The following is a 23,263-nucleotide window of genomic DNA, read 5'->3' as shown; positions in this document are numbered from 1 at the left end:
CAATTTGATAAAATAAAATGAAATTCTGACTTAAATTATATACTAGAAAAAGTACTAAATTTGTAGTCAACAAACATGAATTCGATCATGGCTCTGCTTTTTTCTTGCCATGTGAGTTTCAGCAATTTATTAAGCTGTAAGGCCTTTGAAAGTGCTTATGTTTACTCATTTGCAAAATAGGGAAGCTGGACTGGATTCCATCTAATGTCCTTTCTAATTCTAAATTTTATCCTATGATTCTGAGTCTATGCTATCCCCTGCTCTCCCAGTCTAATAATTCTATCAAAAAAGGAAAGGAGGTTTGAATATGACCTACTCTTAGTGAACCCATGCTGGCTCCTAAGTATAACAACTGTCTTTTCAAAACATATATAAGCCATCTATTTAATGATATGATCTAGGCCGGGGTGGGGAGGGGCCCGAGGCCTACAGGCCACATGTGGCCTTCTAAGTCCTCAAATGTGGTCCATTGACTGAATCCAAACAGTTCCCCATCCCTGTTCTAAGCTACTGCCAGAGGTTAATGGCAAAGACATAATTTCCAGAATTTTATTTTTTTCTCTTCTTGAAAATCAGGACAATGTTTGCCCATATTAACTCTTCTGGTAATTCTCTATCTCTGCATTACTCCTTAGAGATTATTTGAAATGATTTTGTAATCTCATCTGCAAATTCTTGGGTGCCTTGGGATATAATTCAACTGAATTTAAAGATCTGAACTCATTTAAAGTGGCTAAGTGTTTTCTTAATGTCACCTTCCTTCTCTTGGGCTTCAATTCTCTCTTCACCTTACTTGTTTTATCATTTCCAATTGTTCCAGATATTGAAAATTAGAGTTAGGATTCTGAATTTATAGACATACTTTTGACCCCATTTCTTATTCCCTACTCTTTAAATCCTTGACAGTTTCTTAGTATCTCTCTCTTTCCCTAACTATTAAAAAGAAAGTTAGCTTAAGGTTTCTAGTCCTAGAATATATTTCTTAAAGTGTCCCAAAGGAGACATTAGCATTAACTTTTAAGGTCTTTGAAAGTGCTTATAAGTTCCCTTTTCCATGAAAGATTTCCAGATTTCTCTAATTAAATATGCTTTTGTTTGAGAACCAGAATTAAACGATTTTTTTAAAAAGCTTCTTTTCTTTGTTTATCTGATTACTATAAAGCAACAATACTACTTTACATTTTTTATGACAAATGTATAGTATTTCAGCTACATTATGGTTCAAAAAGATTTTTATGGTTTAACTTGAGAATCTAATCACTATTTATGACATTGTTTCAGGAAGTCAAGTCAATAAGTATTTTTTAAGTACTTACTATGTGCCAGGCACTACTATGCTAAAAGCTGAAGTTACAAAGAAAAGGGGAAAAATCCCTGCCCTCAAGGAGCTCACCAGCTAAAGAGGGAGAAAATATGGAAACAATAATGCACAAACAAGATGTATATACATACGTGTACATATATGTGTATATATAATATGTAAAATAAATTGGAGTTAGTCAACAGAGAAGGCATCAAGATTTAAAATAACTGAGAAAGGCTTCTTGCAAAAGGTAGGACTTTAGCTGAGTTTTGAAAGAAGCCAGGAGGTGAAGATGAAAATAGTCATTGAAAATGCATGGAGTCTTTCTTGTGGTTCCTCCTATTGGTTCTAATTCTTCCTTACAACATCACTAATGTGAAAATATGTTTAATAGGAATGTATATGTATAGCCTATATCAGATTGTGCACCATCTTGGGGAGGGAGGGGGAGAAAAATTTTAAAACTCAAAAGCTTATGGAAGTTATTGTTGATAAATCAAAATAAATTGATGAAAAAAATAAAATAAAAAAAAAGAAAATGCATGGATTTGTGAGATAGAGTGGGTTGTTCAAGAATCAACAAGGAGACCAGTGTCACTAGATCATAGTGTATGAGGATATAAGGTTGTAAAGGGAGGAAGAAACTAGGTTATGAATGGTTTTGCATGCCAAACAGAGCATTCTAGTTCTAAACAGCCAATGTATTTGAATAAAAATATCATAGTATTTTAACGGTATAAGGACCTTAGAGATCATCCCATTCAACCCCCTTATTTTATACAGGTACAAATGAATGTTTGGAGCACAGCCCATGTATACATTGGAAACAACCTGCACTTGAATGACTGACTCACTGTCTTGCCTTTACCTCCTCCTTTTGTATACTTTCTAGCTGTTGGCTGCTTGCCTGGATTTGACCACTGACATGGTTTGACCTCTAGCTTCTGTTTGTGGCCTTGCTCCTGACTGCTTACCAGAAATCGACCCACTGCTTCTTTCTGACGTTTGGCTTCTCTATAAATCCAGAATCCAGACCAGTTCTTCATCATGTCCTTATGGTCTGATTTCAACATCTGCTTTGTCTTTTCAAGCCCTGGCTTAATGCCCTATCCCCAGGATCTACTGCTGTCCACAGCTTATTAGAACCTACCAACCACATAGCATGGGAATAGCAGTGCAACTGAACAGAAAGGTACCATACAACCATGTATATTAATTGGGATCTTCTGTCTCTTTATTGCTGTCATTCTATTATTCAAACACATCCAAGTCTTGCTGTTGCTTGACACAACCATAGCACTCCAGGCCCTTCTACCCTCCATTATCTCCCAAAGTCTGTCCAAGTTCACGTTCATTGTTTCTACTATCTATCCATCTCATCCTCTGCCATTCCCTTTTCCTTTTGCCTTCAATTCCTTCCACCATCAGGTCTTTCCCAATGAGTGCTGTCTTCTCATTATGCAACTAAAGTATTTAAGCTTCAGCTTCAATATTTGACCTTCCAGTGAATAATCTGAATTGATTTTTTTTAAGTACTGACCAATTCAATCTCCTTGCTGTCCAAGGGAATCTCACAAGTCTTCTCCAGTACCACAATTTGAAAGCATTGATTCTGTGGCACTCATCTTTCCTTATAATTCAACTCTCACAGCCATACATCACTACTGGAAAAATGATAGCTTTGACCATACGGACCTTTGTGGCAAGGTGACATCTCTGCTCTTTAGTATGCTGCTGAGATTAGGCATAGCTTTCCTCCCAATGAGCAAGTGCCTTTTAATTTCACAGCTGCAGTTGCCATCTGCAGTGATTTTCAAGCCCAAGAATATAAAATCTGATAGTGCTTCCATTTCTTCTCCCTCTATTTGCCAGGAAGTGATGGGACCAGTTACCAAGATCTTGGGGTTTTTTTAATATATTAATTTTCAAACCAGCTTTTACACTCTCCTCTTTCACCCTCATCAAGAGTTTTCTTAATTCTTCTTCACTTTCTGCCATCAGATGATATCTGCATATCTGAGATTGTGGATATTTCTCCTGGCAACTTTAATTCTGGCTTTTGATTCATCCAGCCTGGCATTTCACATGATGTACTCTGCATTTAAGTTAAATGAAATGACAACATACAACCTTGTTGTACTCCTTTTTCAATCTTAAACCAATCAGTTGTTCCACTTTTGGTTCTGTTGCTTGTTGGCCTGCATACAGGTTCCTCAGGAGACAAGAAAAATGCTCTGGCACTCCCTTCTCTTTAAGGACTCACCACATTTTGTTGTGATCCACACAGGCAAAGGTTTTAGTGTTGTCAATGAAGAAGAAGTAGATGTTTTTCTGGAATTCACTTGCTTTCTTCATAATTTAGTGAATGCCGGCAATTTGGTCTCTAGTTCCTCTTACTCTTTGAAAACCAGCCTGCTCTTCTGGTAATTCTTGGTTTACACAATCCTGAAGCCTAACTTGGAGAATCTTAAGCATAGTATTGCTGGCATGTGAAATGAGCACAATTGTTCAGTAATTTAAACATTCCTTGGCATTGCCCTTCTTTAAGATTGGGATGTAAACTGATCTTTTCCAATACAGTGGCCACTGTTGAGTTTTCCAAATTTGTTGATATATTTGATATATTGAGTGTAGCATTTTAACAGCATTATCTTTTTTCTTTTCTTTTCTTTTCTTTTCTTTCTTTCTTTTTTTTTTTGGTGAGGCAATTGGGGTTAAATGACTTGCCTGGGTCACACAGCTAGTGAGTGTTATGCATCTGATGCCACCTAGCTGCCCCTTTTCTTTCTTTCTTTCTTTCTATATGTCTTTTTGTTTTTAGCATTATCTTTTAGGATTTTAAATAGCTCAGCTGGAATTCCATCACCTCTAGCCTGAGGATCTCAAGACATTATGAAGTCACAAAAATCTATGATTTTACAGATGACACTGAGTTGGTTCTTCTGAGTTATAAAAAGCTGTAAATGATAAACTCTGAAGAGCTCAAAAGACTGAGTGAATAGGCATAAAAATAGCAGATGAGCTTTACCGCAGACAAATGTAGGATGATGAAATTAGGGGGGAAATGATTTTATACATAGTTTAAAATGATATTTCTCTGACATAAAAGAGACCTAGGAATCACTACTGTTTGCTGTTTCTTGAGGATATCAGACCCAAGTATTATGAGGGTGATATCAAAATGCATGGTATCATATAGAAACGTATTGCAAACAAACAAGCAAAACAAAACAAACCCAGAAAATATCATTCTAGCTTTTTCAGATATTACGGCAATTCCATTCTCAGAACAAGGTGTTCAGTTAGGGTCACTGCTTCAAGTATGCCATAAGAGTTGAAGAGAAAGTCAGAAAAATGGAAGCTAAAATACTTATCTTTGCAAATGAGAATAAGCAAAAAAATTATAATACATCAAACTAGAAAAACTCAAAGAGGATATGATTTAAAGTTACAGAATTATAAAGAAAAAAGATAAGATGAACATGGGCTTATTCATGAAAAGAAAATCAATAAGACTCAAACTTATCCACAGACAAATCCAAAAATAAACTGATTCATCAAAATTCAAATTTTCAAAGAGATAATTTATGATAAATATATGTAATTAAGTTATACTATACTTGTACAATGGTCAAGCATACCTATATAATGAGTAGTAAACAGATATCTTGTTATCTTAATGGGCAATAAAGGATGAAAATAAAAATGGATTTTTTTAAAGGATATAGTTAAATTAATAGAAAATAAACCTATAACAGATTATTGAAATTTGGTATTTTGGGTTACAATGCTAACATTTTGATACTGATACAGAGGAGGACAACCATGCTCTCTCATGGAACTTCTCTTGGGGTCAGAATGCAACAACTCAAAGGCTTAGTTAATCTCTTGCATATTCACATGCATATGTGTACAACACTACACCCACAGATTGTGCACTGCTGATAAGCTAAAGGGATCCAATTCAATCCAACAAGCATTTTTATTAGATATCTTCTATATACAAGGCACTACGCTAGATCCTGGGAATACAAAGAAAAATGAAAATAACTCTTGCCCTCAAAAAATTTTCAATGTGGGGGTGGATGGGATATAGACTATCCCATAATGGGATACGTTAAATAGAAGAGTATATACACAATAATTTGAGGAAGTGGAGAACCCAATGAGTAAAGGGATCAGAAAAGGTTTCCCATAATAAGTGGCAATTGAACTGAGCCAAAAAGGAAACTAGAGATTCTAAAAGGTAGAGGTGAGGATAGAATGCCTTCCAGACATAGAGGACAGTCTCTGCAAAGGTATGGAAGTGGGAGATGAACTGCTGAGTTTAGAGAGCAGCAAGGAAGCCAATTTGGCTGGAATGTGGAAGGCATAAAGTAGAATGCTTATGTATAATAAGTCTGGAAAAGTAGATTGGAGACAGACTGTGAAGGATTTTAAATATGATCCTTAGATGAAACCAAGGACTATCAACCTCACAAAATGAACGTTATAAATAATCAGCAGAACATTCCTCTTGCTGCAAGGTGCCAAAGTAGAGAGAGTGCTGGGCCTGGATCCAGCCTCAAACACTTAATACTTGGGTGGCTTGGAGCAAGTTACTTAATCTCTGCCTGCCTCAGTTTCCTCAACCGAAAAATGGGCATAATCATAACACCTACCTCCAGGATTGTTGTTCGGATAAAATGAGATAATGTTTGTAAAGTGCTTAGCATAGTGCCTGGCAAATAGTATACATAAATGCTGGCGATTATCATTATCAAAGTAATCAATCTGCCAGCTTATTCTTGGTAATTTAAGTTCCTCTCCCTTACACTGCATTTAGTGTGAAGTCATGAACGATAGCTTTATATTACAATATCCCCCCACCTATTGGTTTCCATCCATAATAATGACACACATATTCATGAGCAGATTAAGGTACACAATATGGTTTCCTCACAGCAATCCCCTAAATTAATAATCGTAGCTAGCATCTATATAGATAGTACTTTAAAGTTGGCAAAGTACTTTACATTTGATCTTTGCCTAACCTGCCAAGTAAGTGCTTCTATTATCCTCATTTTACAGGTGAGGAAACTGAGGCTGAGAGAGTTTAAGTAACTTGTCCCCCATTATATAGGTAGTAAAGGTCTGAGGCATGATTCAAACTAAGGACTTTCTGACTCCAGGTCCTGGGCTCAATCATGCTGCCTCCTATGTTCTCCATACAGGTATTATTAGCCCCACTTTATAGATTTGGAAAATAAGGCTCAGGTTAAGTAACTCACTCATCTGTCACTTCTAGTGAGCATCAGAGCTAAGATTCAAATCCTGGTCTCTCCGAAAACTAAATCTAGTGCTCATCTTACTATGCTATCCACCTTTCATTCAGGCATTACATCCAGTCCTTCCTTTGCCAAATACGTGAATCTGTGCTCTGTCCAAGACTAGAGGCAGCAGTAACTGCAGCAGGACAAATTGTTATGTACCCCTTCCCCAGGGGAGTGAGGCCCTTTGAAGATTCTCCATTGGCTATCCATATGGAAAGGGAGATGACGAAATCTAATGAAAGACCTTGGTAGTGGAATTAACTAGTAATGGAAACCCATGAAGGAACTGATTTTGTAGACTGGTGACTGAGCCAGGTACTTCTAAATGGTCACATGATGCTCATGTTAAGGGTCAGAATGGGATTAATTAGCACCTTTGAAGGACACAGAGACTGAACACTAGAATGTATGAGTCACTGTTTTCAACAAATTCAACTGAGGACTATTTTGTGATTTCAATTTTAAATACCTATGCTGCATTTCTGAAACAAAAAAAAGCACATAAAGAATGAATACTTTGTATAAAGAGAGTATGTGATACCACCATGGTAACATTGGGTAAATTAACAGATCTTAGAATTTCAAGTTATTGCTTGTCCCCCTCCCCCGACACTGACTTCAAAAAGGAAAAAACCCAGAACTCCAGGGGAGCAGCAAAACAAGGCTAAATTGATGCACTAAGCAGCAAAATAACATAGGCAAATACCAACACTTCTTGCACAATCACTAACAATGTGTTAGCAACTATTAGGCCATTCTAATTGGCCATGATACAACTAAAATAGATGATTCATGAAACAAATACAAAACTGCAAAGTCCAGCGTAGGCATCAATACATTAGACTACCTCAAAAAAAATACTAAATCAAAATTTTTAAAAGAAAGCGTTAACTAATTTATAGATTAAAAATGCGATAGTCCCAGAATACATAACTATACAGGGTTTCCTTCAGTACTCTACATTTAACCAACTATGATTAATTTTTTTTTAAATATCCCCCAGATTAACCTTTGAAGTAGGCTTGCCTTTTAATGGAAAATATGCATTCCATAGTAACGAGGGAACACAATGGCTCTTTATGATACATTATGTTTAGTATATATAGAAAAGATAAAGATTACAATAAATTGAAGCTAGTCACATAAGCACACAGGTGGAAGAATGTAACCTTTATTGAATGGTGAGAGAAATTATTATTTTATTATATTAACAACCAATTATTAATTTGGGATCCAGGCTTTTCTCCTTTATTTCCTCAGCCTAGCCCCTCTGAAAAACCAATCTCTAAAGGACTTAGCTAATTGATGAGATTGTGCTTGACCTCAAGGTACGTGCTCTTCAGTCTTAGCCAGGACCCCACGGAAAATTTAGAGTGTAAACAGAAACTAGTCTATGTGAGTTCTTGCCCAGAGGAAATGAGCTGTTGTCATTGTACCCCATCATAAGAGTTTAGGGTGACCCAGCTCATGAGATAGAAAACCAACCAGAGTGGTCTGGATGGAGATGGATTCTCTTGTAGATTGCTGGAGGTATCTCAGTTTCATGATCAAGCAGGAGGAGCTGAAGACTTCTAGCCCACCTCCTCATTAAATGTTCCCCAATTAGGGTTGATTTTCAGTTGTTCAGGGAATTGCCTTTCAAGGATTTTTTTAAATATTTCAGGCTCTCCATGTCTTTTGTCTTTGGTTGCCAAGAGAAACCGCTGACTGTCAATTTATTGATTATTTACTAGTCTACTTAATAAATTGATTATTAATTATCCCAAAACTCTGTCATTCATGGTTTTCATTTGTCATGATGGCATGCAATAAATGCTTTTGGAGGTGATATCATTCAAGTCCTGGTACAGATCCAGAAGTACAAAAATTAAAGGGCTGGAGGGGTTAGGAGGTGAAATAAGAGTCACCATAAGAAGTGACAGAATTTAAATGATTAAGTTCAATTATTATGGGGTAAAAGTTAAGACAATGAAACCTTTCTTTCATCGTTGCTTTGTCTGAGGCATTATGATGCCCTAAATCCAAGAGCACTTTGTATCTACCAATTTGACAAGTAGAAGAAGAAGAAATAATTACAAAACAAGCATTTTTTATACATGAATTATACCGCTTATAGTTTTATCAAGTGAATTACAAAGCCCAGAACTGTTAAAAGCATGTCTACACAATAGAAGGTGGTAAATGCATCTACAATATAGGGAGGTCTTTGGAAGAAGTTTGTTCCCAGCTACAGAAATCAGAGAAGACTTCCTGGAAGAGACATTATCAAGTGAATCTTTTAAGGAAAGGAGGTACACAAAGAATAAAGGTAAAAGACATACTGGTAACAAGAATACTGGAACAAAGTCATGGAGGCATGGGAGCCAGTGTATGTTCCCAGGTCAAAGACATGCCCAATTCTGCTACAGCATACAATCCATCAAGAGTAAAACACGAGATAAGACTAGAGAGGGAAAGGATGTTGAGGGTCCTGACTGTCAAGTAAATGAATATGATGAATGAATGCTTGGAAAGCACTAAAGATTTTGAAGCAGAAAGCAACATGACCAAAATGTATGCCTAAGGAAAGTAAATGGTATTGTCATGAAGGATGGAAAGTAGAGAGTAGAAATGGGAAGATATGTAAGGATGGTGTTTACAATACTCTGGGCTCCTGGTAATAAGGGTCTCAACTAAAGTGATGGCATTGGAAATAGAGAAGAATGGCTAGATGTAAAATATGTTGTAGAGATAGACTTATCAAGTCAATCAAAGCAAACCAACAAGCATTTATTAAGCATCTATTATGTTCCAGGCGCTGTGCTAAGTGCCAGGGATACAAAGAAAGGTAAGAGACATTCCCTGCTTACAAGCAGCTAACAATCTGATATGAAAGACAACATGCAAACAACTACATATAAACAAAATATATGCAAGATAAATTGGAGATAATCAAAAGAGTGAAGGCACTAGAATTAATGGGGATCAAATACTTCTTACAGAAGGTAGAATTTTTGCTGAGACTTGAAAGAAGCCAGGGTAATCAGGAAGCAGAGGTGAGAAGGGAGAAAGTTTCAGATATGGCGGGACAGCCAGTGAAAATGCCCCTGAGTAAAGATGGAATATAATATCTGAAAAACAGTAATGAAACCAGTGTCATTGGATTGCAGAGTATGTGGAATGGAGGTTTGAGGATAGAGTGTAAAGTGTAACAAGATTGAAAAAGTAGGAAGTTGGAAGAGGGGCTAGTAGGTTATAAAGTGTTTTAAAAGCCAAAAAGAATGCACTAGGGAAACACTGGAGTTGATTGACTGTGAGGGAGTCAGGGGTGGGGGGTGGGAGGATAGGAACATCATCAAACTTGTATTTGAGGACAATAAATTTGATAGTTATAAATGGAAGATGGACTGGAGTGGGGAGACTTGAAGTAGGGAGACCAACTCATTGGCTATTGCAATAGTCTGGGCATGAGGTGATAAGGGCCTGAATTGTGATGGGGGCTGTGTCAGAGGAGAGGAGGCGATGTATGAGATATGTTATGTAAGTAAAATTGATGAGCCTTGGCAATAGTTTCAATATGGAGGTGGGGGAAGAGATTGTGAAGAGTCTTAAGTTGTGAATATAGATGTCTGAGAGGATGGAGGTACTCTCCACAGTAATAGGGGGATTAGGAAGAAAGGAAGATTTGGGGGAAAAGATAAGGAGTTTAGTTTTGGACATATTGACTTCAAAATGTCTGTAAGACAATAAGCAATTGGAGATGCGGGACTGGAAGTCAGGAGGAAGGTTAGGGCTAAACACATAAATCTAAACAAATAAATCATCTATATGGAAATGATAGTTGAAACCATGGCAGCTGATGAGATCATAAAGTGAAATAGTATAGAGGGAGAAGGTAAGAGGGTTCAGGACAGAGGCTTGGAGGATACCCATGGTTTTGGGGCATGACCTGGATGAAGATCCAGCTAAGGATGGATGGATGAGAAGGAATGGTCAGACAGGTGAGGAAGAGAACCAAGAGTCATTTAACAAAAAAAAAAAAAAATACAGAAAGAAGAAAGTATAGTCTAATCAAACTGCCCAGAGAGGTTAAGTGTTTTGTCCAAAGTCACAGTGGTTAAAAGTAGCAGAGCTGAGAGGAAAACCCAGGTCCTTTGACTCCAAGTTTCATACTCTTTCCATTGCACCATGATAACCTTACTACATGGAGCTTAAAATCAGGTAGCAGGAAAATAAGAACTCATTTTCAGATCCATTCTGATGAAAAATTATGTATGCTGCTAACTAGATGTAGTATCAGACACAAAAGGACAATTCAGGAGTTTTACATTATGCTCAAAAAGTGTGGCATTATTCTTTGGATTTTACAAAGGTGGATAGCACAGTGGATAGAGCACTCAACCTGGAGTCAGAAAGATTTGAATTCAAATCCAACACCAGACATTTAATGGCAAATCAATTAACCACTGCTGGCCTCAGTTTCAACATCTGTAAAAAGGGGTAATAACAGCACCTATTTCTCAGGGTTGTTTCGAGGATCAAATGAGACAATATTTGTAAAGCATTTTGCAAACCTCAAAGTAGTATATAATTGTTGCACATCGCTATTATTGCTATTACAAAGTGCAGGTATGCTATTTCACTATTTGAACTTTTAAGTGTCTATGCTCTATCTTAAGACAATGACACAAAGAATTAACACTGCATGGGAATACTGCAGCGACTGTCACATCTCTTACCGGACATATCAGACAGTGATGTAAAGAGACAAACTGAGATTCATTGGCAGAACTTTTCATAAGCTCATAGTGAGTTGTAGAATCAGAATTTGAACCCAGATTACTTGAGTCTAAAAATTAAGCACCATTTCCACTCTACCCTGCGGCCTCTACTTCAGAAATGCCGACTGAATTAATCGGGAGAAGGGAGAGAAGAAATCAACTTAATCCCAAAGAAACCTGTGATTCCATTCTTTTTCTAAAAAAAAAATCTTTGTATCTATGTACAGGTCCACAAGAGTTCAGATACAATTGGACAAGGATGAGAAATGATTATAAAATTGTCACTCCAAAGGGATGCTATCATGGATAGAGGTTTAGGATGAGGAAAACTATCATTTTCCAATACCTTGCGCTGCTTCCTCCAGACTGTTACCTGATCCCCTCCGGTTAACCTCCCCCTGACTCTGGACATTCATTTCATGGTGCCTGTCTAGTCCTCCGGATTTAATGGCCGTGGTTAACTCTTTATTCTGACCCCGGAATATGGTACTGGTTACCCCACAAATCACAGTTTGAAGCAAGCCCTTTATCCCCAAGTTTGTTTTCCCCTTCCAAGACTGTTAAATGACCTTAATCACCAGCACCCATTAGCACCATCCCCATGGGATAGAGATTCAACAATCTAAAGCTTAAGAACTATGGGTCATGTGACTTACCTAAGACATCCACTATCCATTTTTAACACTTTACAATAATGTTGTACTAGGGACAAGTATGCAACACCTCAAGAACTGACTTAGGAGAATGTTTACATCTTTGTTTATTGCCTATCTAGATCTTAGCTAGCTATTGCCTACCAATCCTTCTATTAAGGGTATTTGTTCTGTGAAGTTTGGATTCAGTCAAAGGGCCATACTGGAGGACCTAGAGGGTAACATGTGGCCTTGAGGCTGCAGGTTCCAAACCCCTAGCTAAACACTAACATGCCTGCTATAATTTTAAAAACTGACAAAATGGAAATTTGTCATTTTTAGGATGTTAGCTAATGTCTGTCATTTATATAATGCTTTTCATATATAATCTCCTTTTATACTCATTATAGTATTATATAAATTTATACTATTATAATGTATAATAATATAACATATGTACTATATATATTTATACTGTTATACATTATATATATTTATAATCATTATATACTCATTATACTCATTCTCATTTTCATTTTTTTTCCAGATAAAGGAACTGAGACTCTGAGACATTAATTGATTTATCCATGATCACACAGCTAGTAAAGGTCAAAGGAAGGATTTGAATTGAGCCCTCTCATGCTTCTAAGTCCAGGATACTTCCCAGTCCACAGCATTGCATTGTCAAATTTCTGCTAAGAGACTGTTCTCCAAAATAGAGAGGATCAAAAAATCTTTGCCAGAACACAAAGAGACCATGAAGGGGTTAAAGGCATAAGCTAAATAATCACAAGAACCACCAATTAAAACTGAAATATAAAATACTCACTGAAAATTCTTCAGCCTATTTCTGGGATACTGGAAAAAGTTAATAATTGTATAGCAGGAATATGATAATGTTTTAAAGGATCATCAACTGATTCTGACCTCACAAAATATCAGAAAACAGACTTTCAAGGTAAATCATGATTAGCAAATGAATGACTTCAACCTAAGATTTAGGTTTCTAACGATGTTATTAACTATTTTAGATTTCCAGTTTCCAAATAATGAATAAAGGCTTGTTCTTTATTGGAGTACCAAAATGGTGTTCAAGTCAACTTGAAAATTAAATACCTACTATGTGCCAGGCACTGCGCTAAGTGCTGGGAATACAAAAAAAGGCAAAATCATTTTCTTTCTTCAAGGAGTTTGCAATCTTATGGGAGAGACAACATGCAAACAACTATGAACAAACAAGATAAATTGGAGATACTCAATAGTGGAAAGGCAGTAAAATAAAGGATACTGGAAAAGACTTCTTGCCAAGGGTGAGACTTTAGCTAAGACTTGAAGGAAAACCAGGGTGGCTTGGAAGGAGAGATTAGGAGGAAAAGAATTCTGGAAATGGGGGACAGCCAGTGAAAAATGCATGGGTTTAGGCAAAGGAGTATCTTGTTCAAGGAATAACAAAAAAGCTGGGGTCACTTGATCACAGAGTATGTACAGGGGAGTAAGATGTAGGAAGGCTAGAAAGATAGGAAAGGGCCAAATTATGAAGGGCCTTGAAAGCCAAATAGGATTTTCTTTTTGATCCAAGCAGCATTATGAAGTCATTGGAGTTTATTTAGTGGTTTGGGGGAGTTGACATGGTCATACCTGCACTCTAAGAAAATCACTTTGATAGCTGAGCAAAGTATTTAGTGGAAAGGAGAGAGATTTGAGGCAAGGAGACCAACCCACAGGCAAACAAGTAAATTTAAAACATTAAATTATAAATATATTTCAATATAGAGTACAAAATGCATAGCAAAATGGGCTGGCTATCCAGGTTATGGATAGATTTTACTCAACCTTATGAAGTTTGAAAAAAATGTTTCCATCTTTCTCAAGGGCAGTATCCTATTTTGGGTTAGCATTTTGGATCATTTTACAGTTGCAATAATGTTTTCAATTAACTCCCAGTAGAAGTAAAAACAAATTGAGGAAGAGAGCCAGGATACCAACCCTAAATCCATTCAACCAATAAATTTTATTAGGTACACACAGCCTGAAAAACTTGCTCTGAAACACACACACACCACACACACACACACACACACACACACACACACACTTGACATACAATAATCTATGCTATTTCCATAGCTGTCCCCTTAATACCCTATCTTCTCGAAACTCTAAACACCGGCTGAATTTTCAGATAACTTTTCCAGTTATATTTCAAGGAAATACTGTGATCCTACAGCAATGTAAAAAGGACTAAGGCTTTGTCCAGACAAGAGGAAGCTATAACATTTATGACAGAAATACAGGACCTCCAATTGACTTGTTAGGTAACATGAAGAAAGATAATTCAGGATTTAGTAAATCTCAGAGACAAAATATACTGAGGCTCTGTCCTTAGGGAATAGAAAAGCTAGTTTTGACTTTTTAATAGAGAAGGGAAGTTAAGCACAGGAATAACTTTATAGAAATGAACCTTGCATTGAAAAGAACTAGAGTAGTACATAGAGAGAGGAATGGCAATTGAACAATGTGGGTTTTTCCCAGGATTCCCAGAAAGGCAGTTGTGGGCTGGTTTGGATTAAATGAAGAACTGTGTCATTTTTAAATCTTTGTATTCCTAATATCTAGCATACTACATTGCACATGGCAGATAATAAATTGGTATTAAAAATGAACTAATAACTCCATTCTGTTTGCATCTTTAGCTTTTTTCTCCTTTACTTACCTCCTCCAACTTGTTGTCCCTTGAATTCTGTGATATTTCTTTTATATATCATCCCCTTTCCACTCCCACTACTAGCATGCAATAGTTCATTTCCTCTTTTTTCCTATTTCCTATTTCCTCCTTCCTAGACCACTCTAATATCCTCTTAACAGGGCTCATGCCTCAAAACTCTTCCCTAGCCATTTTTCCTAAACAAAGTTGCCCGATTAATTTTCCTTTATGAACAAATCGGGTTGCGCCATTTTTCTGCTCAGAACTTTTTAATGGCCCTTGCACTCTATGTTCCAAGTCAAAGTGAACTACTCACTACTCTACTCCACCCACCCCACCCCAGATCTTGCTCACACCTTTCCTTATACTTTAAATATCCTCACTATTCATTGTGGCCCATTGAAATCCTACCCATTTGAGCAAAGCTCAAATTCCATCTACTCCAGGAAGTCTTCACTGACTAGCTCAGTTGGAAATGATATTTCTTTCTCAAACTTCATATATAACTTGGTAACTTTTATTCAACAATTCAATAAACATGTATTAAGTGCCCTCAACATGGAAGTACTATGTTAGGCACAGAAGAAATGACTGTCACTGTCCTCAACGAACTTGCAATCTAATGGGCATGGGTGTTATCATGACATACACAAATGTTGTTTTGAGGAAAGGACTTTGTAAAATTTAGGGTATTAAATATATGTAAATAATCAACATAGTAACTATAATACAACACTAATGCTATAATGAAAAAGAAGACACAAAGTTAAAAGGCATTAGGAAAATTTGAGGAGGTAGAGAACACTTTCGGTTGGAAATATTGAGGCATGAAGAAGCCAACACTTGAATGACATCTTGAGGAGAAGAAGGATTCTGAAAGACAAGGAAAAGGAAAGAGTACATTCCCAGGAATTAGGATGATCTATGAAAACATTGGAGGAGATAACATTAGATTAGGGAATAGTTAATAGGTCAGGTAGGCTGAAAAGTATAGTATGTGAAAGAGAATAATGTGAAATGAGGCTGCAGAGGCAGGTTGAATATAAATGTTAGAGGACTTTAATGTCAAGCTAAGAAGTTTGTATTTTCATATTAAAGGCAATAGGCAGCTTTTGAGCTGGGAAGTAACAGGGTCATATTTATAAAATTATTTTTCCAGCTAAGCAAAAAGAAAACTAGAAAAGAGAGACTGGAGTAGGGAGGCCATTAAGAAAGCTATAATAGGTGAGAAGAAGTAAAGAGAGTCTGAACTAGGGTGGTAGTAATGTGAATTGGAGAGGAGTGGATGGATGCATGAGGTATTATGGAAGTAAAATAATGGGACTTGGCAATTGATCACATGGAAGGGAGATGTAAAGTAAAGTAAAAAGTCAAAGATGACTCCAAGGACTCTAGGTAACTGGAAGTGTAGTGTAACAATCAACAGTAAAAAGGAATAAGGAAGGATTAAGAAGGAATGGGAAAAGGGGTTAGGAATGGGAAGAGGGGTTAGGAATGAAGAGTTCATTTTTGTGCATACTGAGTTTGAGACGCTAGTGGTATTTCTTGGTGGAGTAATAGAGCAGATAGTTTGCAATGCAAGACCAATTCTTAAGAGAGCAACTGGGCCTGGACATAAGGATCTGGGAGTTATATGCATAATTGTGATAATTGTACCCATCACTTACAGAGGTTCACAAAGGAAGAGAGGGTAGACAGCGATGAAGCCTGAGCATCTTAGCTAAGACCTCCCTACCTAGCAAGTAAGAGGAGGGGGATAAGCAAGTAAAGGAAAATAAAGAACAGTAGTCATTTAGGAGAAACAGGAAAGAGAAATGCTACAGAGCCCAGGGAAGACTGAATATCCAAAAGAAAGAAATAGCCAGCAATATCAAATGCTACACTTATGCAATGAGGTGAACAGTGAGCCAGCCTTGGAATCAGGAAGACCTGGGTTCAAGTCCTACCTCTGACAAATACTAGCTGTGTGACTATGATTAAGTCACAATCTCTCAGTGTCCCAGACCATACACTAAGACTACAAGTTACAGAGTAATTTTTGACCTGCATTGTTGGATGAAGTTTCTCCAACAGAAGTTCCTCAAACCGATGAACCGACAGGTCTAAACAAACAAACAAAAAAGTGTGTGAATTTGTCTGTAAGTTGTCTCCTCTACTTAACTTCTTGCTGTTATCTGTTGTTGTTGTTATTGTTTTATTCTCAAAGAGGACCATGACATCAGAAAGGTGATGTCATGATTTGCAAGTAAATTAGATTTAAGTGAGGGAGGGCTGTGAAGAGTCAGTAGCCTCACTTTCTCCTCCAAAGCCTTCTGGGTCCAGTGGCGATATATAGATCAGGACAACTGGAGATGGTCCTGCTCTATTTAATCAGTTTCTTGAAGGCTCTATATTCATCTTTTCTCTCTCCTCTAGGGCCTTTACAATATCTTATATGGCTGAATTGTTGTTGGTGGTGTGTGTGTTTATATATATGTATGTTTGTAGACAAATCCTAAAAAAAATCAGTAGCTCTTCTTCCTCTCAATACAAAAAATAAAAACAAATACATCTGACAGTCATTCATCTGCCAAATGCATTCAACCCAAAATGCATTTAATTTTGAAAACATTATAAAGTTTTCCACAAATTTATTTTCCTTTTGCTTTCCTATTTTATGAATGGATTTTGAATGGAGGAAAGTTATGATGCCAAAATAAGCCAGAATATATTGTTTATCATGAGACAGAGAACAGAGCACAGAATTTGGGGTTAGAGAACCTGAGTTTGAGTCCCAGCTCTGCTTCTTAGCTGTCAGGGTTATCTTGGGCACACACCTCTACTTTTTTGGTATAATCATCTGTAAAATGAGGAGGCAGGATTTGATGACCTTCATGTCTCTTCCAATTCTAAAATTATGATCCTAAGTTATGTATATGTGTGTGTTTATGTACCAAATGATCCCTGGAAAACAGAAAAAGCAGAAGGATCTATAATTTCTTGATGAGATGAGAAATGAAATGAGGGGGATATCTTCCATAAATTCGAAATAACAGTGAAAATGAATTTTATAGCTTACCACTTTTATTTTTTAACCTTAACCCCATACCAGCAAGACTTGTTTTCTCTTAGGATCAATAAGGCAATAAGGTTAAAAGGAAAGCTTGGGAGTGTTAGAGGTTAAAACCTTTCATGAAGTCACCATATGTCAGTACTTTGTAGAGAAGGTAAAGGCGGCTATCAATTTCTTCAAAATCAGCACTCTGAGAAGTCTTTTTTTCCCCCATAGGCCACACCAAAGGGTTGTAACTACTTCTAGTTACTTACAAAATTGAAAGACTGTTTTGTTGACAGAAGTAAAAAAAAAAAAAAAGTTTTGAGAGGAGCCAAATTTGAGTCTAAAAGTTTACAAATTTCCAAAGAATGCATTTCCATTTAGCTGACTGTGTTGGCTTTAAATTGCTCAGTCTATGAAAGCCAACCTGTGCATCCTCCTAAACTTGAGGTGCATTCTTGCCAGAGTCAAATAAATATTTTCCTGTTCCATGATCATATGCAGAAAGTATACAAATCTCAGAAAGTTGAGCAGGAAGTTTAGTGTTTGAAACACTTCCCTTCAGACAAAGGGAGATGGAAGGGGGTGGGAAGAAAGAGAAGAATGTCAGAGCCCTAATAACAGCCAGGCATCATACAAAGTGAAGCAGATGAGTTGTACTCTGTTTATAACTAGGGCACTTAAGCTCTTGAAATGATGCTTTCCCAAAGCAAATAGGAAAACGAGGAACCATTTTCCATACTCTTTGTATTTACATCAGAGAAGCTGCTTCAGAAGTTCCTTTCATCCAAGAGTTGGACTTCTTGGCATTAAAGTTAACACAATTTTTTCAAAGCTGGTTTTCAGTGAAGTTGAAACTCTAAGACAAAGTGGTATAAGAGATCTTAAAAGTTTGTAGATTTGAATTTTTTTTTTGACATGAGTTTTATTACACCACAGTCATTGCTCTTAGCGTGAATATCAAGCCCACAAGTATAGTACAGAAGTCTTAAGCAAGGGGAAAAGGGACTTGTAGGAAGGGGTGTGAGCACCACATGTGGCTTTAATACCCAACAGCTGCTGCAGATCAAAACTTCTTTGCTCTTTCTGTTACCCCCTACCAGAATACTATGTTTCAAGGATTATTATAAATAAAGAGACTGCACTGCCATGTAATCTGAATAATGAACTCAAACCCCAGCAGATTCAGAGATTATTTAACCAAATGTACCTGAATGAAGCACTCAGCTCTTGATCACCAAACCAGAGCCCTAAAGCAAGATCCCCGGAGAGCAAGGAAATAAATAATTAAAGGATTTTTTTTCCCAAATGTTACTGCAAGAAAGCAAAGGAAGCAAAGGGGCAAAGGGGAGGTGAAAAACTAGGAAAGAATGAGGTCCTTTCCATTATCAAGTGCCTCCTCCTCCTTTTGGATCTAAGGTGGCCAAACCAAGGACCCTTAAGGTACTTGCAAAGCTGGAAGCCTCCAGTTCTCACGAATATTGTCCTAATGTAGATGATCCCCAAGCCCTGAGGTCCAGGAGAGGAGCATTCCTGAAGTCAACGCCTCTTCAAGGTCTCTCCCACCTTCCTCCCATGCACAGGGAAGTAAGATCTCTCCCCCTGAAGGAAAATTCTCCCCAACCTCCTAGGGTGGGGGAAGGGTCCTGTCTAACCTTCTGCAGCACCTCTGCAGAGACCCACCGACCCTTACCTCCCACCTCCTCCGCCTCTCCAGCTCCTGGGAAACTCACCGACACCAGAAACTCCAGCGTCCCCACATAGTCCCGCTCGGTCTTCAGGAGCTCGCTCAGGACACACACCCGGAGGCGAAGCTGCTTCTCTAGATCTTTCCCGCTCTCCCCTTTGCCTTCCCCTTTGCTCTCTTCGGTCATCGTGCTGCGGTGGGTCCCGTCCGGGCCCCGTCTTTGCCTGGCTCTGCTCTGCGCTGCTCTGGCCCCCGCGAGAAAGCAAAAGTTGCCTTTCTCTTCGATTAGTCCGAGGAGGCCCCCGGGAGACTTTCCATGCTGAAAAAGGGATGGAAGGGAGAAAGGGGGGCTGGGGGGAGTAGCGGGGGAGAGGGGCGGGGGGAACTCCGGCAAACTACCGAGGCACCAGAGCGGAGCGCGCCGGTCCTCCCGGCAGAGGATCCTCCCTCTCGGTAGACAATCCTCCCTTCCCGCAGACGGTCTTCCCTCTCCGCAGACCTTCCTCCCTCCCCGCAGTCCGTCCTCCCTCCCCACAGACCTTGGCTACAGGTCCCAAAGAATCAGAGGCAGAAGAAGAAAAGAAAAGAAATAAAAACTACCCAAATCCAGAGGAGAGGGGCTCTTGCTCCCTGGAACTGGGGGTATCTAATTAGCCTTTTCGGACCTAAGTTTGCTTGCGCTCTCTTTCTCTCTCTCTCTCTCTCTCTCTCTCTCTCATACACACACAGAGTTTGGGACTAATTGTGAGCTCTGAAGACCTAAGGGATACGGGCACACTCACTCGCTTTATCATGTCCCAAGTCCCCACTAGACTGTTGCTACCCTGCCTCTGTCCTACTGTTAAGCTTAAATGTGTTGTATACATATCCTGAAAGCAAAGAAACAAGTCCCCTCCATTACATAACTAAGGAAGGAAAAAATTTACCCTTTTGCCTACCTTTCCCTAGTTGAAAATAAATGTATTGATTTTTTTCTTCCCTCCCCAAGCTAATTTTTTTTTTAAAATAACTTGAAGGCTGAGAAAACTTCTCTGTTCTCTTAGACTCTAAGGCAGTTTGGTCTCTTTGATTGGCCAACAATAGGTCCCAGCCTAAGCTTCATTTGGTCATTGTTTGGCTTCTTATGGTTCAGAGTGAGTGTCAAAAGCAATTGTTTCTGTTTTGGCCAGAAACCCTGAGGGTCTTCCCCGCCCAGATTTTTTTTTAACTAGGTAAAAGAAGCAAGTCTTTGCCTCATTTCTTACCTAGCCTTAATCACTGAATGGGTGGTTGCCTCAGACAAATTGAGACCTGGGAAAGACCTTAGCTTAAAAAGGCCGAATCTCCCACTGCATCTGGGCCATCTCCAGTCGTCCTGATCTATATCTTGCCACTGGATCCAGATGGCTCTGGAGGAGAGAGGCTGGTGACTTTGCACAGCTCTCCTCACTTAAATCCAATTCACTTGCAAGTCATGACATCACCTTCCTGATGTCATGGTCCCCTTAGAGAAGGAAAGACAAACCACATTGCAGCTTTTCACTTGAAAGGTCAAATTAGCATAATAAATGAAGACACCCTGGGAATGTGATTGGGCCAGCATAACCAATAAACTTCAGATGCAAGGAATAAATATATGTCATACTGAGTATGTTATAGAGAAGAAAGAGTGAATTTTTCTTTTCTACAGTTTTTTTCCCAGAATTAATAAATTCATTCCCAAGACACACATTTGCATAGGATTAAAGCTATTAAAAATCTGAAGTGATTTAAAAAAGTGTTATCAAGCTGAATAATAAAGCATAAAACTGATTGTTGAATATAATTCAAAAGAATTTTTTTTCTGAGAGAAGGGAGAAAGAGACTGTCTTGCTTTTAATGTTTATTTTGACTGTCTTACTGTACTTGTAAATACAGCTAGGAGCTAATAAGGATTGAACACATCTAACAAATCTAACACAAACAAGATAAAGTAGATGTTATCAAGTTTTATATTTCATTTTGGAATGGATTTTTCCTATAAAACCCAACTTTTTTAGACCACCAACTGATTAAGTTGAAATAATCTCTTAGCAATAGATGAATTTTTGTATTTAGAAGCTGAAAATCAACTACAATTTTTCAAAGCACCTAAAACCTCCTTTTTTTCATTTTTTCAAAAGCCTCATAAGAAAAAACTATGACAATTTTCTAAATAAAGTTTCTGTTCTGAGATCTTTTTTTCCCAGAAATATATCGCACTCATTTGCAACTGGTTAAAGTTCAAACTGATAAAAGTATGATGAACTGATGCACCAAGTATTGGTTTGCTAGATAAATGCTAAGTATCTTGATTCTAGAATCATCTTCTGCAGATGTAAAGTAAGATGGTTTCACACTCAATAGTCAAAGAACAAAGAATATTAAATAACAAGTCTGGGACCACCTAGCAAACAAACAAAACAAAACAAAAGAAACTAAAAAGAACAATAGACACAGGAAATATAAATCCGGTAATAGATAAATCAAACACATGCTTTCTAGTTCACACAATTCAATAAAGGCAGGAAGAAATGCAGGTGTTAAAGAGGTGCTTTCAACTTTTGCCAACCTCATCAGTGTTCCTTCCATGTCTGATCCTTAGTGAATGTCGTCTCCCTTTGGCCAATTGTGCCCAATTACTGAACTGCTAATACCTCCTCCCTCAACAAAACGGATCTTCCTTGGGTTGTTTTTGTCTAGACGCCTTACTCTGACAATGCCTACCCATTCTTCTACTACTCCCTATAATATAAACAGGCCACGGCATCATTTATAATTAATACACAACTTCAGGACCCCATGCAAGGCTCTCTTTTAGAATGTTCCTAGTATCTCAGCAACAACCATTTCTTTCTGAACCAGGGCTAATGGGACTGGAATATCCAATGAAAACATGGTAGGAGACAATGACAGTAATATAATTGAAAATGTTAAAAAAAAAAAAGCAGCTGAACTCAAATTAATTGCAATAAACAAGTTTGGTTTCAGAAAACAGGATGAAAAACATCTCGCTGTAAAATGCTGAAGGATTAACCTGTTGCATGTTGTATATGGTATCAGATGAAATTGCTTTGTCAATTTAGTTTGCTTAATTTCTTTTCCTTGTCACAAGGGAGGTCTAAATGTGGGGTGGGGGAAAGTAGCAGATATTGAGAAATGACTGTGATATTTAAAAAACGGGTTGTTGTTTTTTTTAATTAGGATGGAGAGACAAAAAACAAAATGGAAAAAATGGTATTTATGAGGTGAAGGCAATGGATATTCAGCTCTTCTTGTGCTTAAATTCATTTTACGTGGTGCTTAGACATTTCCAGGTTTAAGCTGGTTAAAATTTAGTGTCGTAGAGAATGGAGGAGTTAAATAACCTATATGACTAGGGAAGCTATGCAGTTGAGACATCTGGGGCAGGTCAAGGTTGGATAACTTTCCAAACACAGGGAATTTCTGTGAAATACAACACTGTTTCTTTATGTAAAGGACCTCCTCCAGTCATATTTCAGTCAGAGGCCACTTTATTCATGTTTTAACATAAAAATGTATCCCATCCTGCTGTACCATTATCTTAACAAAAATGTTTGGATGAATTAATATAGGAAAGTAATTTCTAATGTGTATTATGCAAATAACATTCAATTCACTAAACATTTATTTGACTATTGTGTTTTTGTTCAGTCATTTCAGTCATGTTTGATTCTTCATGACCACATTTTGGGGTTTTCTTGACAACAATACTGGAGGGGTCTGCCATTTCCTCCTCCAGCTCATTTGCAGATGAGGAAACTGAGGCAAACAGGGTTAAATGACTTGCCTACGGTCACACAGCTCCTAAGT

The 23,263-nt window shown here is 37.8% G+C and overlaps 1 protein-coding gene across 1 annotated transcript in view; it reads right to left on the bottom strand.

Annotated features, from left to right (window-relative positions):
• The window catches only part of LOC114054096 (phosphatidylinositol 3,4,5-trisphosphate-dependent Rac exchanger 2 protein), a 385,890-nt gene extending 365,833 nt beyond the window's left edge, over positions 1–20,057 (bottom strand). Inside the window, exons 1-2 of the mRNA XM_027877210.1 lie at positions 20,033–20,057; positions 19,479–19,751 (exon numbers count right to left, since the gene is read on the bottom strand). Coding sequence (XP_027733011.1) covers positions 19,479–19,619 — 141 coding nt within the window. The 5' untranslated portion in view covers positions 19,620–19,751; positions 20,033–20,057. The remainder of the gene's footprint in view (positions 1–19,478; positions 19,752–20,032) is intronic.
• Between the last annotated feature and the right edge of the window lie 3,206 nt (positions 20,058–23,263).

This window comes from Vombatus ursinus, unplaced genomic scaffold (assembly GCF_900497805.2).
Source record: "Vombatus ursinus unplaced genomic scaffold, bare-nosed wombat genome assembly UNPS02014812.1, whole genome shotgun sequence".
Lineage (NCBI taxonomy): Eukaryota > Metazoa > Chordata > Mammalia > Diprotodontia > Vombatidae > Vombatus > Vombatus ursinus.
This window is presented reverse-complemented; position numbering and strand designations above follow the sequence as displayed.